General features: G+C 45.4%; 1 protein-coding gene and 1 pseudogene across 6 annotated transcripts in view; one reads left to right on the top strand and one right to left on the bottom strand.

The window, feature by feature from the left end:
• Myt1 (myelin transcription factor 1) overlaps positions 1-24,792 on the top strand; it is a 95,781-nt gene that overhangs the window by 57,647 nt on the left and 13,342 nt on the right. For 4 of the 6 annotated variants that reach the window (XM_045157185.1, XM_004669533.2, XM_004669534.3 and 1 more), the window contains 10 exons: positions 1,865-2,019; positions 2,777-2,839; positions 3,011-3,079; positions 7,021-7,083; positions 7,472-7,555; positions 15,058-15,279; positions 17,237-17,328; positions 18,897-19,000; positions 21,980-22,123; positions 22,501-24,338. In XM_045157185.1, the coding sequence (XP_045013120.1) occupies positions 1,865-2,019; positions 2,777-2,839; positions 3,011-3,079; positions 7,021-7,083; positions 7,472-7,555; positions 15,058-15,279; positions 17,237-17,328; positions 18,897-19,000; positions 21,980-22,123; positions 22,501-22,641 (1,137 nt within the window). In that variant the 3' untranslated portion in view covers positions 22,642-24,338. Of the gene's footprint in view, positions 1-1,864; positions 2,020-2,776; positions 2,840-3,010; positions 3,080-7,020; positions 7,084-7,471; positions 7,556-15,057; positions 15,280-17,236; positions 17,329-18,896; positions 19,001-21,979; positions 22,124-22,500; positions 24,339-24,792 lie in introns of those variants that run through there. The other 2 variants (XM_045157189.1, XM_045157188.1) reach the window with 2 other exon arrangements.
• Positions 9,430-10,297, bottom strand: LOC123462913 (annotated as a pseudogene).

Here is a 24,792-nt window from a genome sequence, read left to right on the forward strand (position 1 = left end):
GGGTTTAATGAGGTGAGGATCCTTCTAACCCAGGGTCCTTGGGCTCCAGACCCCTTGGTAGTAGCTTGACTCTCTGAAACCATAACTAACTGAGAAGAGAGGAGACAATATAGAATAAGTCTAAGCTATGGAGAATTTCCTTCCTGATTAATCTCCCTCTTGACCATGAAATGAGGGGTTTCAGGTATGGGTTGCCTTCCAGAATAGCAGAGTCTGGGCATCCTGTGTGAGGCCTGTTAGCTCTGTCTTCCTTTTCTACTTCAGGCTTCTCTGGAGGGAATTTCTGGAGGGAGTAGGGCAAGACATCTTTAGGAGGCTATGGAGGTGGGTCTCTTATCAGACCTTCATGCCACCCATGGGTGGGCCTCAGGATTGCCCCATTTTTAGAGGGGTAGACTGGGCCCCTGGTTTAGATTATATGGCCCAGTTATTGGTCCATTTGGATGTTGGGTCTCAGAACAGGGTCCCTAGGCTAAGCCCTCAGGGTAGGAATACACATCTGGAGCATGTCTGTATGGCTTTGTGGAGGCTGTGTTTTTTTTTCTGTACTGTGGAGTCAAGGTTACCCTCTGTGTAGTGCCACCACTGTCTTCTGTCACTGATATTTCCAGGACTAAGTTGTCCCCTGGTCTGCAGCTATAACTTCTTAGCTACTTTCTTGGCTTTGGTCAGTGGACAGATGCATCTAGTTCAGCTCTGATCTCCCCTTGCTCCCCTCCCTCAACATAACCTCTTGAAATATCCTTATTCGCCCCACAAATGAGCTGATATCTGTAGGATAATCTATCTGAGAGGTCTCACAGTTAATTGGGGCTTATCCCATGTTCTACCTGTGACTATGGCCCATAGTTCCAAACCCTTCCTCTGCCCATTCTCTCCTAGATATAGCTCATACCCAGAAACTCCTTCTGGGTCAGGCCTTCCCTGTCCCTGTCTGTCCTAGACTCTTGACTTAGGCACTCCTACCAGTTCTCCAATGCCAATAGTAGTCCTTCTGATGTCCTGAGTATTCTGAGGGGTTCTCTTGTCCAGGGTCTCTGCTTCCTAAAGCCTCATTGATCCTGGAGACTCAGCTAAGTGTTCTCTGAGGAGTTTTTTCCAGTTCTTCAGGCAAAGAAATCACTGTCCTCAAGCTTCCTCAGCAACAAGGGTCATAATAATCACCACATTCTGCCCCCCACCTCAGAGCTGCTCTGTGGGCTGTAACTTCACAAGGTCCCTTGGTCTAAGGGCTGCATACTCTCAGGTGCAGAGAGCTGAGCAGCTTTGCTAGGACTCAAAGCATATCACTAAAGTCCCAGAATATAGTCTCTAGTGCAGCTGTCCTTTAAGACACTGAAGTTCTAGCCTTAACAGATCCCTTGACCATCAATGGAGGAACACTTCCTTGTTCCCTGGGTTACGTCACTAAGGCTTTTGGTGGTGAACCCATAAGACCCTAGGCTCAGTTGGTGCCATTTGTGATGTGCCTGCTGTGATCAAGGCATCATGTGGTATGTCAGGGGTTCTCAAAGTCATCCTGGTTATCATAAGCTATTAGTAAGCTCACCTAGCTCATCTCTGAAGCACCCCAGCAACCTTAGTTAGTGCCTGTTGATGACTGAGTTCATCCCAGTGCTCAGTTGTCCATATTGTGGAGACTTGGTAGAGATGAGCCTAGGTTATGGAGGGTGTCAGGATACTGGTCTCGGCCAGGATGGTATGGTCTTCTGCCTTCTGGGGGTAGCTAGATCTTCCTCTATCTTCTTTTGAACACTACTGAAGGGTTTGTCTCTTTTGTCTACTTATTTGGCCATCTGGCCACCTAATCATTAAAATATCTCCTTGCTGTTTTTGTTTTTTTTTGTTTTTTTTTTTTTTGCAGTCAGAGCCAGCAGCACATTCTTTTGCTTCTTCTGAAGCAGATGACCAGGAAGTATCAGAAGAGAACTTTGAAGAGCGGAAGTACCCAGGGGAAGTTACCCTGACCAACTTTAAGCTGAAGTTTCTCTCCAAGGACATAAAGAAGGAGCTGCTCACGTAAGTGCCAACTTGGCAAACTGGTCTCCTAGAAGTCTGTGGGGAGCAGGACTGGTCCCTACAATTGCTTCTAGCCAAACAGCCCATGGTAACAGGTTTCCTTCAAACATTATATTGATTTGGGTGTGAGCATGATCCTCCAAAAGCAATTAAGAACCTAGAAGCTCACCTAGCCTACCTCACAACCCAGGACAGAGTAGAGAACAATGAAGGCTGATCAATCATGGGCAGGGAGGGCATAGACCTCAGCTACTAGACTCCAGGATACCCCTTGGGATAGTTCTCATAAGCCTGAAATAAGCAGTGCCTTCTGTTAACCACTCCCCTATAGGATTGTGAGGGGCTATGCCTAGCACCTTCTCCATTGGTAATCCAGTCTTACCTGTGCTCAGAGCTCATCACTGGGAGGCCAGAGGGTCTCTCCTCTCCCTACACCGAGTCCCACTAGCTTCTTCCTACCTTGGGATGTGCCTTTGCAGAGTAGTTGGGTCTATGCTCTCATTCTCAGAGAAGACTATGCTATCAGAGAGAGAAGGAGTGTCCTGCTTACATTTTTATGGATACACGTAGCATACATATGCACCCATGGCACTCATGCTTCAGAGGCATCTTAACTTCAAGTTCAATTTTTCTTTCTTAATTTGTGTGAAAGAAACTTCCAGTGTTAGAGGTGAGGATTGTGCCAAAGGATCTGTCCTGGGGAAGGCAAACAGGAGTTCATGGCTCTCTGTTCTGATGCTCTTTTTCCTTTGTCCAGCTGTCCCACCCCTGGCTGTGACGGCAGTGGCCATATCACTGGGAACTATGCCTCCCATCGCAGGTTTGTGCCCTGCTTCTCTGGCTTGGCTCCAGTGCGTGCGTGTGTGTGCATGCATGCATGTGTGTGCATGCATGTGCGTGTGCTTGTATGTAGTAGGGGGTGGGGTCTTCTTCCTCAATTCCTCTGCTTCCCTTCTGTGGCTCACCCCTTATTCCATCTCTTCTTTTTCAGCCTCTCTGGTTGCCCTCTTGCTGACAAGAGCCTCAGAAACCTCATGGCTGCCCACTCTGCTGACCTCAAGTATGTTTGCGCTTTCTGACTGCCTGTCTCTTGGGCAGCTCCTTTGCTTTGCTGTCTTCCTTATGAGGCTTCTGCCAAGTTGCCCTTCTCCAAGGCACCATCCCAGGCTGGTCTTGCTCACTTGGGATGAGGCTGAGGGGTAGGGATGAGGAAGGACTGACTGCTTGGCTGGGCTGCTGTCCCTGCACCTGAGACCCTATTAGCAATCTGACCTCTGAGCACTTTCCTTCTTCATTCCATTGGTCAGAGTTCCTGCAGGCTCCTAAACTGCTCCTTTTCCCAAGCCATGCCTGAGGACCCCAGTAGGGTTGCTTGGGCCTGTTTGTTCACTGCCCTAGAGACTGGGAAAAGCTCAGAACTGGCTGTAGCTTAGTAGCTGCAGGCTGTGGAGCTCTTGCTGAGTGTACTGGCACTGATGATGTAAGAGAAAGATCCTTGCCTTTCTCCTCTGCACCCTAGCTGCTCTGCCTTTCCCTGCTGCCTGTCCCCCTGTGCTCCTCCCTGCTCTTGCTCTCTCCTTGTTGCTCATTGTTTGCTTCTATGCCTCCCTGCCTTAACACATGGGCAGGGCAGGGCAGGGCAGGGCAGGGCAGACCCTGTGGGCACCCACAACTGTCATCTTCCTAATAGTCCTGCACAAATGAGGAGCAAGCATCCAGAGGTTTCCAGGCATTTGTCCTCTTGGGACTGGAGTTGGAGCCACTATTTTCTTTGGCTCTTATGTTCTCTGTTTACTTATTATATTACAGCCTCTGTGACCCTGAGCTATGGGTATCTTGTTCTGGGGTCCAGGGCTAAATGGAGAGACCTTGGAAGACAGAGATGCTGTCTTTGTTCCTCAATCCCCCACAGCAGGTCTGGCCCTTCCTCTTATGGACCTTTGTGGTAGAGGACCTGAGTTCAGGTGGAGGCTCCTTCAATCTGTTTGTGGGTCAGACAGGTGCTGAATACTTGTGCTTTTGGAAAAAGGAAATGGAATGCTCAAAGTTTTTAGGAACCTTAGCTGGCTTATGGCAGAACAGAAATACCTGGATTTCTTGTGCCTATTTTGACAGATATCATCTGTTGCCCATTCTAACCTGATCCATTTCCTTCTGAAACTGAATATCAGATTCATACCTTATAGGCTCACATGCTTATTCATTTATTCACCACCCCACTGTGTAAGGTCAGGAAACCCAAAGTTGAAATACTGAGCCCTATAGCCTTAGGAACCTTCACCCTCCTTTTATCTCTTGTCATCTTTCTTGTATTCTTTTTTTTTCTATTTTATTTTCCAATTCTGTTTTGTTTTCCAACTATGATTAGTTTCCATGATTTTCCAACTCAAGTGCTTGATTATCTCTAGTGTTTGGTATGTTGACCACATATTCTGTGGCTTTAAAGCAGATGTTCAGGGCCAGCAAGAGGAAACTTAGCCGGTTTGGCTTAGGAGACACAGCACTTGGAAGGGTCATTGCCCTAAGCCCATGAAAGACTTTCACATACAACTTCTACATAAACAACAGAGGAGACTCTCCCTTCCTGTGCAGGTGGCTGAGGTGCCTTCACTGCCTCCAAAGATCTTCTTGGCCCAGAGCTCCTTCTGAACCCATATACTTATTCCTGTAGACCCAGGTGTGGTCATGAATGTTGTCCCATATTCCCTGATGCCCCAGTGCTCCCTGGCTCCTTGTTCTGTCTGAGTGGGAATGAGACTAGCTAAGCTGGATAGATGAAGTTTTTTTTCTGTGGCCTCCCAATCAACAGATACAGACATGCTCAGAAATGTTCTGTGTGTTTTAAGTGAATCCCATGGACATTTACTCTTCCTTCTATGTGTGATCAAGAGCTGCCTAGGCCATTCAGCTGTGGGAGTTTGTATGGCATTAAAACTATGGAGACATGGCAAGCTATGTACATGGCAGACCCATGGGTATGGGGTACAGAGGGAGACCTGAGATGCTGCCAAAGCATAAATATTCCTTAGGTATGAGTTCTTCCTTCTTCCCAAACGAGGTGCTCAGAAGCAGGTGGTGGGAGAGATAGTTTCCTGTGGCTAAACCTGTGGCCACCACCATACATTGAGGACACTCACTTCCTGGACTATGTGGACCTTGTCCTCTTTTTGGCACAATTCTAAGGAAAAGCCATCAAATGAGGCCTCAGCAAAGAATACAGGACAGTTCCTTACATGTCAGGCACCTGTTGGCTCTGTGAGAGTCCCAGACCCATTTTAAATTCATTGGTGCAGCCAGGTATGGTGGCACATTGGAGGCAGAGGTAGGAGAATTGCTATGAGTTTGAGGCCACCCTGACACTACATATTGAATTCCAGGTCAGCCTGAGCTAGAGCTAGATATTACCTTGAAAATCAAGGCAAAAACACCCAACAAACAAACAAACAAATAAAAATCTCACTGCTGCCTTTGGGTATATCTATACTTCACCCTTAGTGCCACTCACAACCCAGAGGTCTGGGGCTGTTGCCCTGGCCACTGAAGGACTATAACTCCTCTCCACTGAAGCTGAGTACTGCCAGATGTTTTCCTGACACAGATAAGGAATGGAAGTCATGGCCTCCAACTGAGTTTCTGCTTACTGGGAGGAGGGGTGGCTATCTTCAGTTTTTTGTAATTGAGCTTCTAGTCAGCAGGGGAACTCTGGTGCCAATGTAGTGTATACAATCACCACATGGCATTTAGTGGGTCAGATGGTTGAAAGCCAGAGGAGCATGAAGTATATGACATGGGACAGGTATCAAGGACTTGAGGCACCCAGGAAGATACCCAAAGAAAGCTTCAAGGGCTAGAAAGAAAGTTGTGGGAAGTGATACTCCACTTTGTCATATCTGGAGAGTCCTCTGCCTCTGGATACCAGGAACCCAGCTTCTGACCTTTACACTAGGGATGCTATGTCCCAAGGTATAGATGCTACTTGTTCCAGAAGGTGAGGGGCCTCTAAGAGCTACAGTGCTATAGAGCAGATCCCTGGGTAATCATCTCATTGACACCAGCACTAAATGCTCCCTGCCTCTTACAGGCTGGCACAGTAATGAGGTGCAAGGTACAGAGCAGCAGATCTGACCAGAGTGGGTCTATGTGCAGGTCAGCCCCACCTTCCCAACCCAGTACCTACTGGGGTACACATATTTTCTATTTGTGAGAAAATTATTCAAGAAAATTCATGCTTATAATGTTAAAGCATAACTTCTACTACTTTATGGGATATACTCTTCAAACATTTTTAGATTATATAAAGCTAGACTTTCCTGTTTCCCATCCTTACCTTCTCCTTGTGTCCATCACCCCATAAAAGCTGCTACTGACTAAACAGGGACCAGATCTGTAGCAGCAACATAGAAGGTGCTCATGAGTGTCTTTCTGAGTTCTCATGCTTACAGCTAAGACCCAAATGTGTTCTGTACCACATATGTGGCTAGAACTCAATAAAAGGCTAAGCTGGGAGCCCATGATTCTCCTTTGGATGCAGTGGACTCAGAAAGCTGATCATAATGCCCTGTCTTGGTGTTTGGTATAAAACCAGGCTCCTTGGCCTGCTCTCTCCTGGTTTTCTGGGTTTCCCCTAGCTGGGGTCACTACTGTGGCCCTCACATGACCTTGTTAGATATCTATTGTTGCAGCAGCAGGCTAGGGCAACTGATGCTCCCCTGCAAAGAGGTTATTAAGGTGGATGGTTGTTTGAAAACCCTCATACATAGGGTGGTAGTATACTCACTTGAGGACTAAGCCCAGAGAAGTAAACTTCTTTTTTTTTGTTGTTTTAAAATTTTAATTTATTAGTTTTCTTTTCAACAAATACAGGCAGTTTGGTACCATTGTTTAGGCTCATCCATGACCTACCCCTCCCAATGGCCCCTCCTTGTTGATGTAAATGGGTCGTGCATTGTGGAGTTAGCCCACAGTTATTGGTCTCTGGTCTTATTTCCTGTTCCTCTGCAGGTGCCCCACGCCTGGCTGTGATGGCTCTGGCCACATAACAGGGAACTATGCTTCCCACCGGAGGTGAGTGGGGCCAATGGTGGTGGTGGGTCTCTGTCTTAGATAAAGTTCTAAAGTTCTGAAAAAGGAATTAATCTTGCCAACAACTAGAGCCCATTTCTATTTTTTTTTCTCAAATATTGCTGCTTCTAGAACCCTCTCAGGTGACCTTTGTAGTAAGATCAAAAGACAAAGGGTCAGATTAGAGGCTTCTGGAGATGCCCTGTTTGAAGGTTCTGTGCCAACCAAATGTGCTCACATGTATACATGACTGGATCAGCTGACTGACTGATCCTCCTTTCCCTCTTTCATACCCCACAGTGGGGAACAAACCTTGGGATAGAATGAGGCAGAATGTAAAGGAGCTGCTGTTCAGGAACTGAGGTGGCATATTTTCCTTTTTCAAAACCAGTTTGTCAGGCTGTCCGCGTGCCAAGAAGAGTGGACTCAAGGTGGCTCCCACCAAGGATGACAAGGAGGACCCTGAGCTGATGAAGTATGTTTCATTGTTTTCAAAATTGAAAATTTTTCTCATGTGTTATAATTAAACAACAAATACAAATCAAATTATGCCTTATAAGCACAAACTTGTAATCCTATCAATTGGGAGGTAGAGGCAGGAGAATCACTGAGTTTGTCAACCCAGTATCCTACCTCCACTGAGCTACATAAGGAGAGGAGAGTCTGTCTCACAACCAAACCAAACCAAACCAAACCAAACCAAACCAAACCAAACCAAACCAAACCAAACCTCTGTCTAGACTTCCTTTTCCTCAAAATTGGTCATTAAACTAATTAATGGCAATCTTCATTTTTGCAGATGTGCTAGAACTAGGTATTAGAACCAGAGCATATGTTCTTAAACCCTCCCTGTGCTTAGAACAGAGATGTTTGGTGGGGTTGGGGAAAGATAAGTGCACTGCTGCCTTGGAGTGACCCCAGGACAGCAGCAGGCCTTGCAATCTGTACTTTTGTTTTGCAAGAAGGTTTAGGGATGGAGTTAGGGAAGAGGTGGTCATTAGGAAGATGTTGCAGCTTTGAATCCTGTATGTCCAATTACCCACACATCTAGCAGAACTTGTGGTACAGGAGAGCCTAATAGAGCTGAATCTGGGAACTGGGCCTTCTGAGGGGAGGAAAAAAGAAATCCGTGATCACCCCCCCATACAAATTGTTTTCTGATTGGCAGTTAAACACAGAGTTTTTAATTCCATAGATTAATAATGAAGGGTCATACAATGAAGTCAATATGCATTGCTAATACTTTGATCTAAGCTTGTCATGTACTCAGCTAAGTCAAATATGAAATATGGCCTAATAGATGCTAGGAGAATTTTTTTAAAGTAGTTTTCACAGGTATTAAACTTTATCTTGCACACAGAAGTCAGGGCAAAGTCAGCTTTTTTTAAAAAAGCATTTTATTTGTATTTATTTATTTGACAGAGAAAGAGAGAGAGAGAGAGAGAGAGAGAGAGAGAGAGAGAGAGAGAGTAGGTGTGCCAGGGCCTCCAGCCACTGCAGACGAACTCTAGACACGTGCACCCTCTTGTGCATCTGGCTAACATGGGTCCTGGGGAATAGAACCTGGGTCCTTTGGCTTTGCAGGCAAATGCCTTAACCGCTAAGCCATCCCCTCCAGCCCCAAAGTCAGCTTTTATATTTGTTCTTATACTTCATTTAACTTTTTTTTTTTTTTGGTGGGGGTTGGGATTGAGGCAGAATCTATCCCAGACTGATCCAGAACTCACTCTATAGCATCAGGCTGGCCTCAAAACTCAAGATGATCCTCCTACCTCAAGTTCCTGTGTGCTGGGACTAATGGCATGCATCACTACACCTGGCTAATTAATTTATTTTTTAGGTTTTTCAAGGTAGTGTCTCACTCTAGCCCAGGCTGACTTGGAATTCACTATGTAGTCTCAGGGTATCCTTGAACTCATGGCAATCCTCTTACCTCTGCCTCCCGAGTGCTGGATTTAAGGCGTGCACCACCCTGTCCGACTTTTAATTTAAGTTTTTAAAGAAAAGATTTTTATTTATTTATTTGAGAGAAAGACAGATACAGATAGAGAGTGAGTAGAGACACTTCAGGGCCTCCTGCCAATGCAAATGAACTCTAGACTCATGTACCACTTTGCATATCTGGCTTTACATGGGTACTGGGGAATCAAACCCAGGCTGTCAGGCTTTGCAAGCAAGTGCCTTTAATCACTGAGACATTTCTCCAGCCTTCATTTAACTTCTCAAACACTATTGTAGTTGAATATGACAATAAAACAATAGCAAATGTGAACATATCATAATTACAACATTTCACACATTCATTGCTACATATAAAATGCCAGCAGTAAGAGTTATCCACTGGCCCTATTAAGAGGTCTGGCACTGAATTACACCTCTAGGATGATGCTTGTCATCCTCCTGTGCTTATCCATTGCAATGGTACTGTCTTTCCTGGTTTGGATCAAGGTCTACCATTTTCACCTCACCCATTTCCTCAGCCTCTTCTACTTCATTCCTTATAGGAAGGAGTCTTTCCAACAAAGAGAGTTTATCAGGATTGAGAAAGCCATTTGTGGGCAAGTTTACCTTAAACTTGATGATTAGGCATTTCTTTTCATATTATTGACAATTAATTAATATGCCTTCATTTATCACACATTTGATATCTCCAGGCTAAATAATCTGGCCAGGATGAGAGATGACAACTATGGTTCAATTGTTGAGAGTGGATATTGGCTTTGAAAGGTATACAATGAGCCAATCAACTGTGTATTCATACACATGAAAAGGTCTTCTCTTTGTTGAATAAAAACATCATGGTTATATCTCCTGGCTCCATCTAGGTTTTTGGTTTCTTTCACCATGGAATGTTATTTTCTGGCCATCATTCATGCCATTGTCAATATGAACAATAACTTTTTTCTTCTCCTATTTATTTATTTATTTATTGAGGCAGGTCTCACTCTTGCCCAGGCTGACATGGAACTCATTTTGTACTCCAAACTGACCTCAGACTCACCTGGGCTTCACAAGTGCTGGGATTAAAGGCTTGAACCACCATGCCAAGCTTAATACAAACTTCTAAAATCATTTTCTCTTGAAAATTGTCTTCCTTCCATTGCAGTTTTTATCCTGTTTTTAGGACTGATCTGTTCTCATGGCCCCAGCAAAACTTTTACACAGACTGAATTTGCTGAACCATTCCCTGTTCTGTCTGATGAATCATTGTTTGCATTCTAGCACTTTAGCAGTTCGATAACACTCTTACCATCTTCAGATATGTCACAAATTGCATTCTTTTTTTATCTACTTTTTTTCTTTTATTTTCTTTCTTTTTTTTTTTGTGTGTGTGTGTGTAGTTTTTGAGGTAGACTCTCGATCTAACCAAGGCTGACCTGGAACTCACTATGTAGTCTCACAGTGGCCTCGAACTCATGGTGATCCTCCTGAGTGCTGGAATTAAAGGTGTGTGCCACCATGCCTGTAGCTACTTTCTTTTTTTTCTTTTTAAGAAAAAAATATTTATTTATTTATTTGAGAGAGAGAGATACAGAAATAGGCAATGAGAAAGAAAGAGAGAGGAAAAATGGGAGTGTGAGGGCTTCTAGCCACTGCAAACTAATTCCAGATGTGTGCGCCCCCTTGTGCATCTGGCTACATGGGTCCTGGGGAATTGAACCTGGGTCCTTTGGCTTTGCAGGCAAGCACCTTAACCACTAAGCCATCTCTCTAGCCCTATAGCTACTTTCTTTATTGCACCATTACATACCTCCTATAAGGTTACTGAGAGCTGATGCACAGCATGTTTACCTTTCCTTTCTCTCTGCATCATTCCTGTCCATGGGGAGCCCAAAACCACCACCTGCTCTATCCTCCTTAGTTGCCTGTTCTCCTTTGTCATATAATTTCCTTTTCTTGGAATCCAAGAGAATTTAGTAAGCTTGGGAAATCTGTGTAAACTTACTTTCCTCATTTGGATGTTCTTTCATTTGATGGTACTTTAAGGCTAGTTTTGTATAAAGTGGGAGTCACACTGAGTCATAGGCTTAAGTAGGGATGACCCACTGGCCAAGTTGCCTGGGACATGGAAGTTTCAGGCTGACACCCAGCCAGGTAAAGACAGGAACTCCAGTAGGTGAAGTGGAAATGATGGCTCTGGCTTCCTGACTAACTAGGTGTTAGTTGTGGTTGGGGCAGAGCTGTATGGCCTATTAAGAAGCAGGCTTTCCCTGACTATGTCACAGCAGCTAACTATTCACCTGGCAGTTGGACACCTTGGCTGGAAATTGCTGCTTTTCCTCAAAACTTGCTTGAGCTGTGCCTAATATCTACTTGGCTGAAGAAGAGGGACCTAATCAGTATCATATTCAGGAGGGGTTGATCCCACTAGTTGTTTGGTTTAATAAAATTTATTTTTATGGGGCTGGAGAGATGGATTAACAGTTAAGGCCCTTGTCTGCAAAGGCAAAAGCCTCAAGTTCAGTTCTCCAATATCCATGTAAAGCTAGATGCACAAGGTGGTGCATACAGTGGCTAGAGGCCCTCTCTATATATATACCTGCCTTCTCTGTCTCTCACAAGTAAATAAATAAATAAATGAATAAATAAATAAAATGTTTAAAAAGTTTACTTTTACAGCAAAAATTATATTAGGTGTTAAATGAACAGTGCAAATTATGTTGGTGTTGGTATTATGAATGCCACACACTAAATCTTTGTGTGGGGAAAAAACCATATTTCCTCCTGAGAATCTAGGAATGTGCCCATGATCATATGGATGCAGTGCCTTTATGAATTTAGCAAGGATCCTGCTAGTAGGGATATTGAGTGAATTGTGCTGCTTTTGAAAATGATTCAAATCAAGTTAAGCATTTTTTCAAATTAATTGCAGAAAATGTTTCCCATGTGCTATCAACTTTAATTTTTAAACATTTTCTTTTTTTTTCTTTTTTTTTTTTATTCTTTTTATTTATTTGAGAGCGACAGACACAGAGAGAAAGACAGAGGGAGAGAGAGACAATGGGCGCGCCAGGGCTTCCAGCCTCTGCAAATGAACTCTAGACGCGTGTGCCCACTTGTGCGTCTGGCTAACGTGGGACCTGGGGAACCGAGCCTCGAACCGGGGTCCTTAGGCTTCACAGGCAAGCGCTTAACCGCCAAACTTCTGGGCTGGAGAGATGGCTTAGTGGTTAAGGCATTTGCCTGCAAAGCCAGAGGATCCTGGTTTGACTCTCCAGGACCCATGTCAGCCAGATGCACAAGGAGGCACATGTATCTGGAGTTCATTTGCAGTGGCTAGGCGTGCCCATTCTGCAGCAAGAAGGAGACCTTTACTTTTAAAGCCACCCAGTATTTGTAGGACTAATGATGGCTGGGAAATGTAGCACACATCTTTAATCCCAGCTCTGGAGAGGCTGATATAGGAGGATCACCATGAATTTGAGGCCAGCTTGAACCAAAAAGTGAGTTTCAGGTCAGCCTGGACTAGAGTGAGATCCTGCCTCACAAAAAAAAGTTCTTAATGGTCCCAGGGCAAGAGGAGAGGACCTGCTAGTGCTTATATTTTATAGACCCTTCCCTCAGCCATAAACTTTAACCATATTTTAATTGACCAACATTATTAAACAAGTGCAGACTGAAGCAGAAACCTCAATGGAAGCATAGGATATGCCGAGGGTTGGAATTTGTCAGCAGGCACTATCTGTAGTTTTATAGAAGTTGGACTAAGCAAGTTCCCATTCTTTTTTTTTTTTTTTTTTTTCCTGAGGTAGGGACTCATTCTAGCCCATGTTGATCTGGAACTCATTTTGTAGCCCTAGGCTGGCTTCAAACTCTTGGTGATTGTCCTACCTAAGCCTCACAAGTGCTGGAATTAAAGGCATGTGACAACCCACCAGACTTAAGGTCCTATTCTTGATGTCACATATTAGCACAGTTTGAGAGTAGTCACAGGAGTAAACAGAGGTTCCAACATAAGGGCCAGGTGCTGTTGCTTTCTCTGCTCTAATCACTCCTGAATGAGGTCTATACTGCCTCAGCCACAGTGCATCTGATGTGAAATGCATTTCTTGTTCCTGCTGTCCCAGTCCTATGTCTCATGTCACTGCACACATGGTAGTTCCTGTGCTCTACCATGCACACGAGGAAACACCAGATCATATGAAGCATGCCAGCTAGTGCCCTGTGCATGTCTCCATATGATGTCACCTGATGTTCAGTGATAGGAACCACTTCTGAATACTACTAACAGATGTGATTCTGGTAAATAGTACCTCCTCCTTGGAGAGGAGATTTGGAACTTTGCAAGTGTTCAAGTTTGCAAGTCAGGTTCACCATCTGGATTGACTAAAAAGCTACATCTCAGCTGACCATTTGAAGCTGTGATGTTGGGGATTCAACAGAAGCTTCTTAGGCATCTAGGTGTGAGGGGCTGAACTTTGAATGTCAGTTGCCAAGTCCCCATGAGGGTTTCTGGAATGTCATTATTATGGACTAGAGGCTGAGACCCCCTTGTGCTGGCATAGTGAGAACATCCTGTGCTGTCTAGGGGCTTGGTGGGCTAGATAAACCAGGAGGGGAGAAGAAGTAAGAGAGGGATTATTTGGAAAAAGGAAGAAGCAAGGCCCTAAAAGATTAACTAAGAGGGCTGGAGAGATGGCTTAGCAGTTAAGGTGCATGTCTGCAAAGCCAAAAGACCCAGGTATGATTCACCAGGACCAACATAAGCCAGATGCACAAGGGGATGCATGCATCTGGAGTTCACTTACAAGGAGACCCTGAAAGCCCATTCCCTCTCTCTCTCTCTCTCTCTCTCTTTCTTTCTCTTGCTGCCACTCTCTGTCTTTCAAATAACTAAATAAATAAACTTAAAAAAAAGAAAAAACAGGGCTGGAGAGATGGCTTAGCGGTTAGGCGCTTGCCTGTGAAGCCTAAGGACCCCGGTTCGAGGCTCGGTTCCCCAGGTCCCACGTTAGCCAGATGCACAAGGGGGTGCACGCGTCTGGAGTTCGTTTGCAGAGGCTGGAAGCCCTGGTGCACCCATTCTCTCTCTCTCCCTCTATCTGTCTTTCTCTCTGTGTCTGTCACTCTCAAATAAATAAATAAAAAATTAGAAGAAAAAAAAAGAAAAATCAAAAGAGTAGCTATGAAAGTATCTTCAAGGGCTTCCCAGAGGTGAGTGAGAAGTGTGGACAGTCACCTTGCTGCTGCCACATTACTGACCATACTGGGCAGTAAAGTCCCATGTGCAATCCCCTCAAAGCAGAAGCTTCTTCTGTGAGACCTGATGGCATTCTGTTTCTGCAAAGTGGGGTAACAGTACTTTTGGGCCTTGTTTATGTGCTTAACATACAGTGAGCATGTGACAAATGGTGACTTAGTTGTGTTTCATTTGTTGGAAAGATGAGTAGAAGTTTTCAGGTTGAGGATCTTGTTTGGAATTCTGTGTAGATTCCTGGATGGTCCTGTCCCCTAGATCTCCCTGGTCCAGGCCCTTCCTCCACACACTGTGCCTATGGCTTTTTCCAATTGGCACCTATATTACTGCTGTGTTTCTGTCCCTGTCCTTCAACACCTGGAACAATGGAAGCACTACTCCTGGTCAGCATCCAGTAGGGTGGTTATAGGATAAGGTAGCCAAGATTTTCTCACCTGAACATTGTGCTCCCAAGGTACCAATGGGTACCACATCATGACCCTAACCCTTAGCTCTGAGGCTGTAGATTGATAGGTCATGCTATCTCTGAGCACCCTGGCCCAGAGGGACCTGGCCATCTTTCTGACTTGTAGATACTGCTGTGTAGGGTCCAGTAAGGAGGACAGTGACCCCATAAGGAAGGCAGGCTCTTGCCCCAGCTATGGGACTTGGTCAGCTAACTGTATCACTCAGTAGTACTCTATGTATGAAGCTGGGTCTCTCTAGCCTGGCTTGGCAGGGTCCCCAGCCCCTCCTACCCTGGGGGTCCCTGTGATCATCTCAGCCTTTTTTGTGTCCAGGTGCCCAGTTCCAGGCTGCGTAGGGCTCGGCCACATCAGCGGAAAATATGCCTCTCACAGGAGTGCATCTGGCTGTCCCTTGGCTGCTCGGAGGCAGAAAGAGGGTGCTTTCAACGGTTCGTCTTTCTCCTGGAAATCACTGAAGAATGAGGGTCCTACTTGCCCTACCCCAGGCTGTGATGGCTCCGGTCACGCCAATGGCAGCTTCCTCACCCATCGGAGGTATCTGACCCACATATCACCAAGTGGGGACCTGGCCTTGGTCTGGCACATGACCCCTGGGGATGGAGGGCAAGCCAGGACTCCATGGGACTAGCAATTATGCAAGGGAAAACAAGGCCCAAGTTGGTAGCCAAATGGGGAGATGGTGTTAGTACCAGAGAGTGTTTTGTTTTCCGTATGTCTACTCTCAGAAGCACCTATGTCCTGTCTATGTTCTTATGCCTACTGTTCCTATGAGCAGTATCAATATTAGACATATAGTCTATGTGTGTACAGACCCCTATGTTCACATTTTCTTACAGACTTGACATCTCAGGAAAAAATTGTCTCCCTCACCCCATTCCTTATCCCTTCCATTGGGGCCTGTTTCTTCATCTCTGTAAAGTGGCTCTTGGCTGCTTTGCAAGAGACTTGGTAACTACTCCCTTCCTGCTTAGGCAATGCTTATACTCTAACCTGCCCACAACACCTGCCACAGGGATAAGGGAGACTTGCTTCACTAGCTCTACTTCCTCTCTGTTCAGGGCAGCCACAAGTTGAGGGAAATATAGAGTCATTGCCTGGTCTTGTCCAGAACTCTGTGTCTGGACCTAAGGGTCATTCCTATTCCCTTCCCCCCTCCTCTCTCTTTTCCTTTTCCTTTCCCTCTTTCTTCATTTTTCCACCCATGAGATTAATTAATACATTCATTCAACAAAAGTATTTACCAAAAGTCCACCTAGCACAAGGGCTGAAGATAGAACAAAAACACAATTAACCTTTTTGCCATTTTGAGTATGTATGGGCAGGGTAAGTAAGAACACATACTGTAAGCAAAAGAGAGCATTACCTAGTCCAGTTAATGATGACCAGGATTTAGAGGAAAATAGTGGACTCTGGAAAAGCAGTTAGCATCTTTCCTTGAGCTAGGGGACATGCCATCACTTGGCTGGAGCCAGGAAAGGCCTGGCCTACTAGATAAGGTGGCAGAGAAGTAAAGGAGATAAGACTGAATGTTGTGAGCCAGGATCTGGCCAGCTGCCTCTGAGAATGAGAGGTCTGGCTAAGAGTACATGAAGAATGGGACCTCACTTGGGCAGCTGGGATGGCCACAGGATGCAAACCACATAAAAGAGGCCATAATGGCCAGAGAGGAGGCTACAGGAGCCTGATCCAGGAAGGCAAACATAGTCACTCTGGGCTTCTGAAGCACATTGCTTGCCTCCACCTTGATTGATGATATGGATGAAGTCACTGCACAGACATGAAGCAGTGCTTGAGAATCCACATGTTTTTATACATTTTTTTTCTGCTTGAACAACTAAGCAATTGAGTGTTGACAACCACATACTGGAGGATCTTTCTGGTGGGGTTGGCTGTGAGGGCCCCTCTGGAAGGGTAGTGCCTCAATATGCCAGCAGGTGTCACATGTGATCCTCACCCCTAGGGTAACCCTCAGAACAGGAATGCCTTGGTCCCTCCAGGTCCTGTAGTCAGCTGTGGCACTGCTAGACAGGATAGGCTCTAAGTTGACACCTTCTTTTTTTATTTATGTATTTTAGAGAGAGAGAGAGGGAGAGAGAGAGAGAGAGAGAGAATTGGCAGGCCAGGGAGCCACTGCAGTCAAACTCCAGATGCTTGTGTCACCTAGTGGGCATGTGCAACATTGCACTTGTCTCATTTTGTGCATGTAGCTTGTGTGAGATCTGGACAACTGAACATGGTCCTTAGGCTTTGCAGGCAAGCACCTTAACCACTAAGCAATATCTCCAGCCCTAAGTTGACACCTTCTTGAGCCCCTTCCATAGAGAGCAGCTTCTTGCTCCCTATGCAGGGCAGGAAGCTGACAGGGAGCAGTGCCATTATAGGGAAGCCTTTAGGGTCATTTGGGTGAGATGAAATGTGCTTGGCCCAATTCTGGACCTGCCCATGGATTGTATCCCTTTACTGGTCAGTGATGTGTGACCTTTCCTTCCAGTTTGTCTGGCTGTCCTAGAGCAACCTTTGCTGGAAAGAAAGGAAAACTCTCAGGGGATGAGGTTTTCAGCCCAAAGTTCAAGACAAGTGATGGTAAGGATGCCCTTCAGGGATGTTCCTGCTTGCAACCCTCTCTGTACTAAGGGAATGGGGTGGGGTTGGGAGGCTGATATCCTCTGGGAATGAGCCATTGAGGACATAGCCATTTTCCCTGTGCCAACTGGCCCACTAGCATTGGCTCTGAAGCTCTCAATGTTTGGGTCTGGGATCTTCGCCTTACCTGATGGTCGTGCTGGCTCTGACCTGAGTATTGGAAGCATTAGAAGTCATACCCCTGAGTTTGTGGGCAGTGTACCTTTTCCTGATCTAGGTGAAGAAACTCATGGAATATATACCTCTTTTTGGTCAGCAATTAATGGCTCTGAAGAACCCTGTGCCTCTCACTGGGGCCTAGGCTAGGAGGCAAAACACAGTTGTTTTTCCACAGTTTTAATGTTTTTTTATTATTTATTTTTAATTTTTATTAGCATTTTCCATGATTATAAAAAAAATGTCCCATGGTAATTCCCTCCCTCCCCCCCACACTTTCCCCTTTGTTTTTTTTTTTTTTAATTGACAGCTACTATAGTTATAGACTACAAACCATGATAATCCCCTCTCTTCCCTCATCTTCCCCCTAACAAATCCATCATACCTCCTATTATCAGGGTCTTCTGTAGGTAATGCCAGGCACAGTCAAGTCATGGAAATTCAGGCCATTTTGTTTCTGGAAGATTGCATTGTAAACAGTACTACCCTTCCTTTGGCTCTTACATTCTTTCTGCCACCTCTTCCGCAATGGACCCTGAATCTTGGAAAGTGTGATAGAGATGTCTCAGTGCTGAACACTCCATTCTTCCCGGTGCTATGGTGCCTTTTTAATCTTCCCAGTGGTCACTGCCATCTGAAGACTTTCTAACCAAAATTGAGAGTAGCATTAGTATATGGGTATGAACATTAAGAAAAGTGTTTACCATGCAGTTGGGTGGACATAATATATGCATTTAGCCAGACAACAGTATGCATTACTCCCCTAGGTCTCATGGCCTCCCCAGGAATAGGCTTTTGACTAGGTTTTCAGTATTAGGCATGTATTGCCTCCTGTGGAGCAGGTCTCCAGTCCATTAGAGAGCAGCTGGTTTTCCCCATAACAGACATTTTACTATTTCACCATTTGGCACATTTGGCCTGGCTAGCCAATCTTAAGGCTTGCAATGTCCACTGCTGTTTATCACTGTTGGTAATTTCTCTCTCTCATAGGGCTGCATGCAGTATAGCTTTTTCCAGCTTTCTGTCAGTTGGTCCACAGGGAGGAGGTTTTCAGCTTAGCTCCAGCTTGATTTCTCAGTGGCCTGCAGCCAAAGCATGTGCAGTCTTCAACAATAGGGTCTTACCATCTAGTTCTGGTGGGAAACCAAGAGTCTTGGCAATGGCCTATAATGTTTTGGGGGCCAACAACTCACTGGCAGGTATCCCACCACTGGCATTCTTTTCACAGTTTTAGGATTTACCAGCATCTAGGCCCAAGAGGAGCTCAGAGCTTGATAGATGGGCCTCTGCTACATAAGGACCTTATGCTTCCAAACAGGCTATCAGAGCCACAGCTGTTTTCTTTCTGGCAGTGCTGGAGAATGATGAGGAGATCAAGCAGCTAAATCAGGAGATACAAGATCTGAATGAGTCCAATTCAGAGATGGAGGCTGCCATGGTACAGCTTCAGTCCCAGGTGAGTAGCACTGCTCTACTTGGCTCTTCCTTGGCACCCAGAGCCAGCCTAGGAGCTGCAGCTTCTATTGGTGAGCTGGTAGAGATCATAGTGCTTGTCACATAGCACACAGTGTGCTGGTCAGCTGCCCACTTGCTGCATGTTGTGGGAATCTCATTTTTAGGGCCACAGTCTTGCTAATGCTAATCATGCTCCTGTATTAGTCCCATTTGTGTGAACAGTCTGCCAGAATTTTGGTCTTGCTAGTACTGGTTGTTCCATCCTGTTTCCAGTCTCACTAGCACCGGCAGCCCATCTGTTTCATGCCAGCTTAGATTGTCAACAGCTACACATAGGTGGGAAGAAGACTTTGCCCATTTCTACCTTTTTGTTCCTAGTACTTCTCAGTAGAATGGAGAAAAGATTGGGTCCTTTCCCACCACATTGTTCAAGACTCAATTCTCAGAGCAAAATCTTTAGTATGAATGCTAGTGAGAATGACTGTTTCTTGGTGACTGGGCTGTACCTTGCTTAGGAGCATGTTTGTCTTTTCTGATCCCCAAAAGAGCAATTGTAATAGCATGAAAAACCAGTAAAGGTATTATTATTGTTGTTGTTGTTGTTTTGATTTTTCAAGGTAGGGTTTCACTCTAGCCCAGGCTGACCTGGAATTTACTCTGTAATCCCATGCTGGCCTTGAACTCACAGGGATCCTCCTACCTCTGCCTCCCAGTGCTGAGATTAAAGGCATGCACCACCACCTCTGGCAAAGATCTTATTTTGAAAATAAGAACATGTTCAACCCCTGGTGGGTGGTGGACAAAAGTTAAGCTAGTGTTATAGGGTGAGTGTACCCTAGTGGCTAGAGATACAAGGGGACAGGATATGTGGGGCAGAGCCCATCAAGGGTGCAAATAGGAAGACTAGAAGGCCCCTTCCTGGAGGCAGCAGATATAGCATGCTCCAGTCCATGTGTCTTATTGCTCTGAGGTTTCTCTGTAAGCAGAGGCTCATGCTCCCAGCCTGCTAAAGAGCTTATATAAAAATAGCACTGATACACTGGCCATCGTGGCACATGCCTTTAATCCCAGCACTTAGGAAGCAGAGGTAGGAGGATCCTTGTGAGTTCGAGGCCATCCTGAGAGGACATAGTGAATTCTAGATCAGCTTGGGCTAGAGTGAGACCCTACCTTGAAAACAAACAAACCAACCAGCAAACAAAAGTACTAATAATCGAGTCAGGAAGGACTTTTGCTGTGTCCTGTACATGTTGTCCCTCAGGATCACTGGCAGTGACAACAGGAAGGACAAGGCCTCTTGGCTAGGACCTTCACTGTCTCCTTACCCATGTTTCTGGGTAAGATCATGGCATGGTGCAGGTCATCTCTTCCCCTTTCCCCCTCAGAATCTTTATGCCTCTCATCCTTGTGACAGTATCTCTTTACCTCCCAAAACCTATAATTTAAGTGCTGGGTAGAGTGGTGTATACCTATAGTACTAGCTATTCAAGAGAATGAGGCAAGAGAACCATGTGGCCCTATGAGTTCAAGACTAGCTTGGGCAATACAAAGAGATGACACCATTTCAAAACCACAAATCACAACCCACTTTTAAGACTGTTTCCGCTGGGCTTGGTGGTGAATGCCTTTAATTCCAGCACTTGGGAGGCAGAGGTAGGAGAATTGCTGTTAACTCAAGACTCACCTGGGACTAGAGTTAGATCCAGGTCAGCCTGAGCTAGAGTGAGACCCTACCTGAAAAAAAGAAAAACCTGGGTGAGGTGGCACACACCTTTAGTCCCAGCACTTGGGAGGCAGAGGTAGGATTGCTGTGAGTTTAAGGCTAGCCTAGAACTACAGAGTGAATTCCAGGTCAGCCTAGGCTAGAGTGAGACCCTATCTCAAAAAATAAAAATCAAAAACAAACAAAACAACAACCAAACGACTGTTTCCTAGCCCAGTGTGGTGGTGCACACCTTTATCCCAGCACTCAGGAGACTGAGGAGGTCAAAGCCAGCCTGGAGCTAGTGTAACACCTTGTCTCAGAAACACCAACCCTCCCCTCCCAAACAAACAAACAAAACAAAGCAAAACAAAACAAAACAAAACAAAAAGCTGGTAGTGGCGGTGCATGCCTTTAATTCCAGCACTTGGGAGGCAGAGGTAGGAGGATCGCTATGAGTTTGAGGCCACTGTGAGACCACATCCTTGAGACTATATAGTGAATTCCAGGTCAGTCTGAATTAGAATGAAACCCTGCCTCAAAAAACCAAAACCAAAACAAAATAAAGATGCTTCCTTTAACTAGCATTTCTTTGGAAGGTCATTGCCATCCTTCTGAGGGAGTTCCATGCTAGCTATGGAAGGGTGCAGGATCTTCATTCCCGTATAGTCCTTTATTTGTATGTGTGTGTGTGTGTGCACGCACATGTGCACCAGGGTCTCTTGTTTCTGCAAATTAATGCCCATCCAGCCTTATATGGGTGGCTGAGGAACTGAATCTGGACCAACAGGCTTTGCAAGCAAGTGCTAACCACAGTCATTTTCCCAGCCTCCATTCAGTCCTTTAAAGCCACATTTGTCACCACTGGTAGGAGAGTGCTCAGTGTGATTATTCCCATCCAAAAGAGAGGAATAGGACATAGGAACTGCTGGTGTAGGCAGAGATTGAGCTTACAGTGCCTCAGAATCTGTGTCCTCATCTCATACCTAGGATGGACAAGGCACAGACAGTTATGGCCATATATAGTTCTGGGCACTCAGGTTATCTGCTCCTGACTCTTCTGTCACAGGCAGCTTCCAAAAAACCTTTGTTTCCTCTGTTGAGGAACCAGGGTGTTACTACCTTCTTCTCTAGATGGGGCTTTCAACAGGTAGTAGAGTGCAGCTTCTTCCCCACCCCTGGGCTCTGTCCTTTCCCAAAGAGTTGTGAAGCATGGCTAGTGCATGCCCAGTAGTACAAGGTCAAGGACAGGCAGCACTTCCTATGTCTCTGGCACAGATATCCTCCATGGAGAAGAACCTGAAGAACATTGAGGAGGAAAACAAGCTTATTGAGGAGCAGAATGAAGCCCTGTTCCTGGAACTGTCTGGGTTGAGCCAGGCCCTCATCCAAAGTCTTGCCAATATCCGCCTTCCACACATGGTAGGCAGCAGTGGCCCCGTGGGTACTACAGCTGAGCTAACAGCTGCCCTAGGGACTCTTCAGAGATCAGGGAGGGTGGGTGCACTTTACTGCTCTGCTTCTGGATCCTGTAGGAAGGGTTCTTTGGGAAGGGTTCTTTACCCTTGATTGGGTTCTTTGTGCTCTCATAGGGCAGCTGTTGGCCAGTGCTCTAGTCTGCCTGTATAGTTCATGAAATGGAGCAAAATGGCATTCCAGGGATGATGAGTCTGTCATTGGGATCTCTACAGACAGAAACACTTGTGGGTTTTGGCCTGGGGTTGAGTATCTCCCACTGGTTTTCGCCATGTGGGGCCCACTGAGTGGATAGGACCTGCTAACCTGGTTCTGTTCTCTAGGAGCCAATATGTGAACAGAATTTTGATGCCTATGTGAGCACCCTCACTGACATGTACTCCAATCAGGACTGCTACCAGAACCCGGAGAACAAAGGCCTCCTGGAAACCATCAAGCAGGCCGTGAGGGGCATCCAGGTCTAGGCACCACTGCCTTGCTCCTCACGGTGGGACTTCTGACTCATAGCTACTTCTAGTTGACAGCCCAGCTGTGGCCTTGGGCATCTTACCCAAAGGGGAGCCTGAAAATCAGTGTCTCCCATGATGCCACCATCAGGCCCAGGGATGAAGACCTCCCCATGCAAGTGCCCTGGGGCAGTGAAGTATTATAAAGTGATTTATTTTTATTTTCTGAAAGAAACTCTGAAGAGCAGCTCAAAGTCTCCAGTGGAAGCTCATGGACAAGGTTCTCAGGGAAGTTTTGGAGTTTGCAGCCACAGTATTCCATTGTTTATTGAGGCTGGGAGGATAGCTGTGGGCTGGTTGGGTGTTAGTCTCAGTTGGAGGGCATGCCTGGGCTTCTGGCTATGCTCAGCAAGGCCCATGTGGCAAGTATCTTTTCTGTTTTTATTTAATTCAGTTTTGTGTTAAGGGTAAACAACATTCTGCTCCAGAGGTGAAGAAGTGAGGAACATGCATTCCGGATAGCAGTGACAAGTGTTTCAACAAGTCAGTTCAAGGGATTTTTCACCCAAAGTCTCTGAAAATCAGTTTCTTACCTGGTCAGCAGGCACCCTGAGGCTATGAAGACCTGCTTCCTCTTGGCTATAGTCTTTAGAGCCCTTGGTCTGGGCTCTAGACCCAGGACCACTGGGCCATGTCTCTGGTTTCTCTACCTTCACCCAGGCCCCTGACCCATCCTAGTCACCTTACTTGGGTCATGTCTGGGCTCAATATCTTTGTCCAAAGTGACCAAAGTGGGATAGTGAAGTCAGGGGTAAACTCCTAATTGCAGACCACTAAGGTTTCATTCCTTTTTAGATCCATTCAAGATGTGAAAAGAGTAAATTTTAATTTAATGTGTTAAAAACACAATGTTCTTACTGTGTAAATAGAGTCTAAGTCAATGGTGACTGCAATTCCAAACTAGTATTTAAAAGTAGAGAAATTGCACCTCCTGGGAGACACAGAAAGTAGATAGTTTAGATACTCTACAAATTATTTAATTTTGTCAGGATTTAAGTATTTATATTCACATCTCTTATGTTAACATTTGCTATTTATTTTTTTTATTTATTAATTTTGTACTATTTCAACTAGACCGCACACTAGGGCACCATAATAGTGAGATAAGTGAAATCAAAGCAAAATACCTATTTGACTATAAGATAGGCCACAAAAATCTTGATAATTCTTCTAGTTATAATTTTGATGCAACCGAGTTATTTATATATATTTTGTTATTTATTCTTTTAATAATGGAATTTTTTAAAAGAAAAGTATTTTGTAAATGAGGAATTTTGATAATTTGGGGTTCCTTACCCCTTGGTCCAGTGGAGAGAAAGATGTTCTGGCTTTCTTTTTCCTTTTGGGTTCCTTTGTTTCAGGCTGACAATAACAAGTGGAATTCTGTATTTATTATTATTTAAGTGTAGTTCAGATGTGTGTGCTCTGGTGTGTTTCTCGTGTCGCGTTTGTGGCGATTCTTACAGCTGAGTCATGTTGCTGTAAGGGAGTCCTGGCCATGGTCATCCCCAGACAGTTTCCTGGACTCACTGGCTGAGCTGCCCAGGACCCTGAAGCCCTGATACTGTGGCCCTCCTTCCTCAGGAAACACATTGGACCCATAGCACTTTGTGTTGTGTTTGGAGGGTGATTTCCTAATAAAAGTCTGACTTTGAGTTGGTGTTGTGGTCTGTGGGGAGGCTGCCTCTGATCCTTGCTTTCTTGGGAGTACTGTGTGGGTGATCAGAGCAGGAGGGGCTCTTCCATTCTTATCTCCCAACACACACACACACACACACACACACACACACACACCAATATGGACCCTTCTGCTGGAACCATCCTCCCCCACATGTGGTTGTTCGAAGTCCAGGTCATACATCCTGCCCCTTTCCATGAAACCAGTCATGTCCAAATCAGGGTTCTTCCTAGGAGTTTGCTCCTAGGGCCACAGATAGTCTTCCTGCTGGGATTGCTGGATTGGGTTTATGAAATTGTGCTGCTATGCCATCTCTTCTAGCCATGAATGTATGAGAGCTCCAGCTCAGGCACAGTTGGGAAATGAAGTAGAAGAGAGAAGAACAAGAAGCTCTCTGATGATCTCAGAGCTGTGGGATGTAGTCACACCTG

This window comes from Jaculus jaculus, chromosome 8, assembly GCF_020740685.1.
Source record: "Jaculus jaculus isolate mJacJac1 chromosome 8, mJacJac1.mat.Y.cur, whole genome shotgun sequence".
NCBI lineage: Eukaryota > Metazoa > Chordata > Mammalia > Rodentia > Dipodidae > Jaculus > Jaculus jaculus.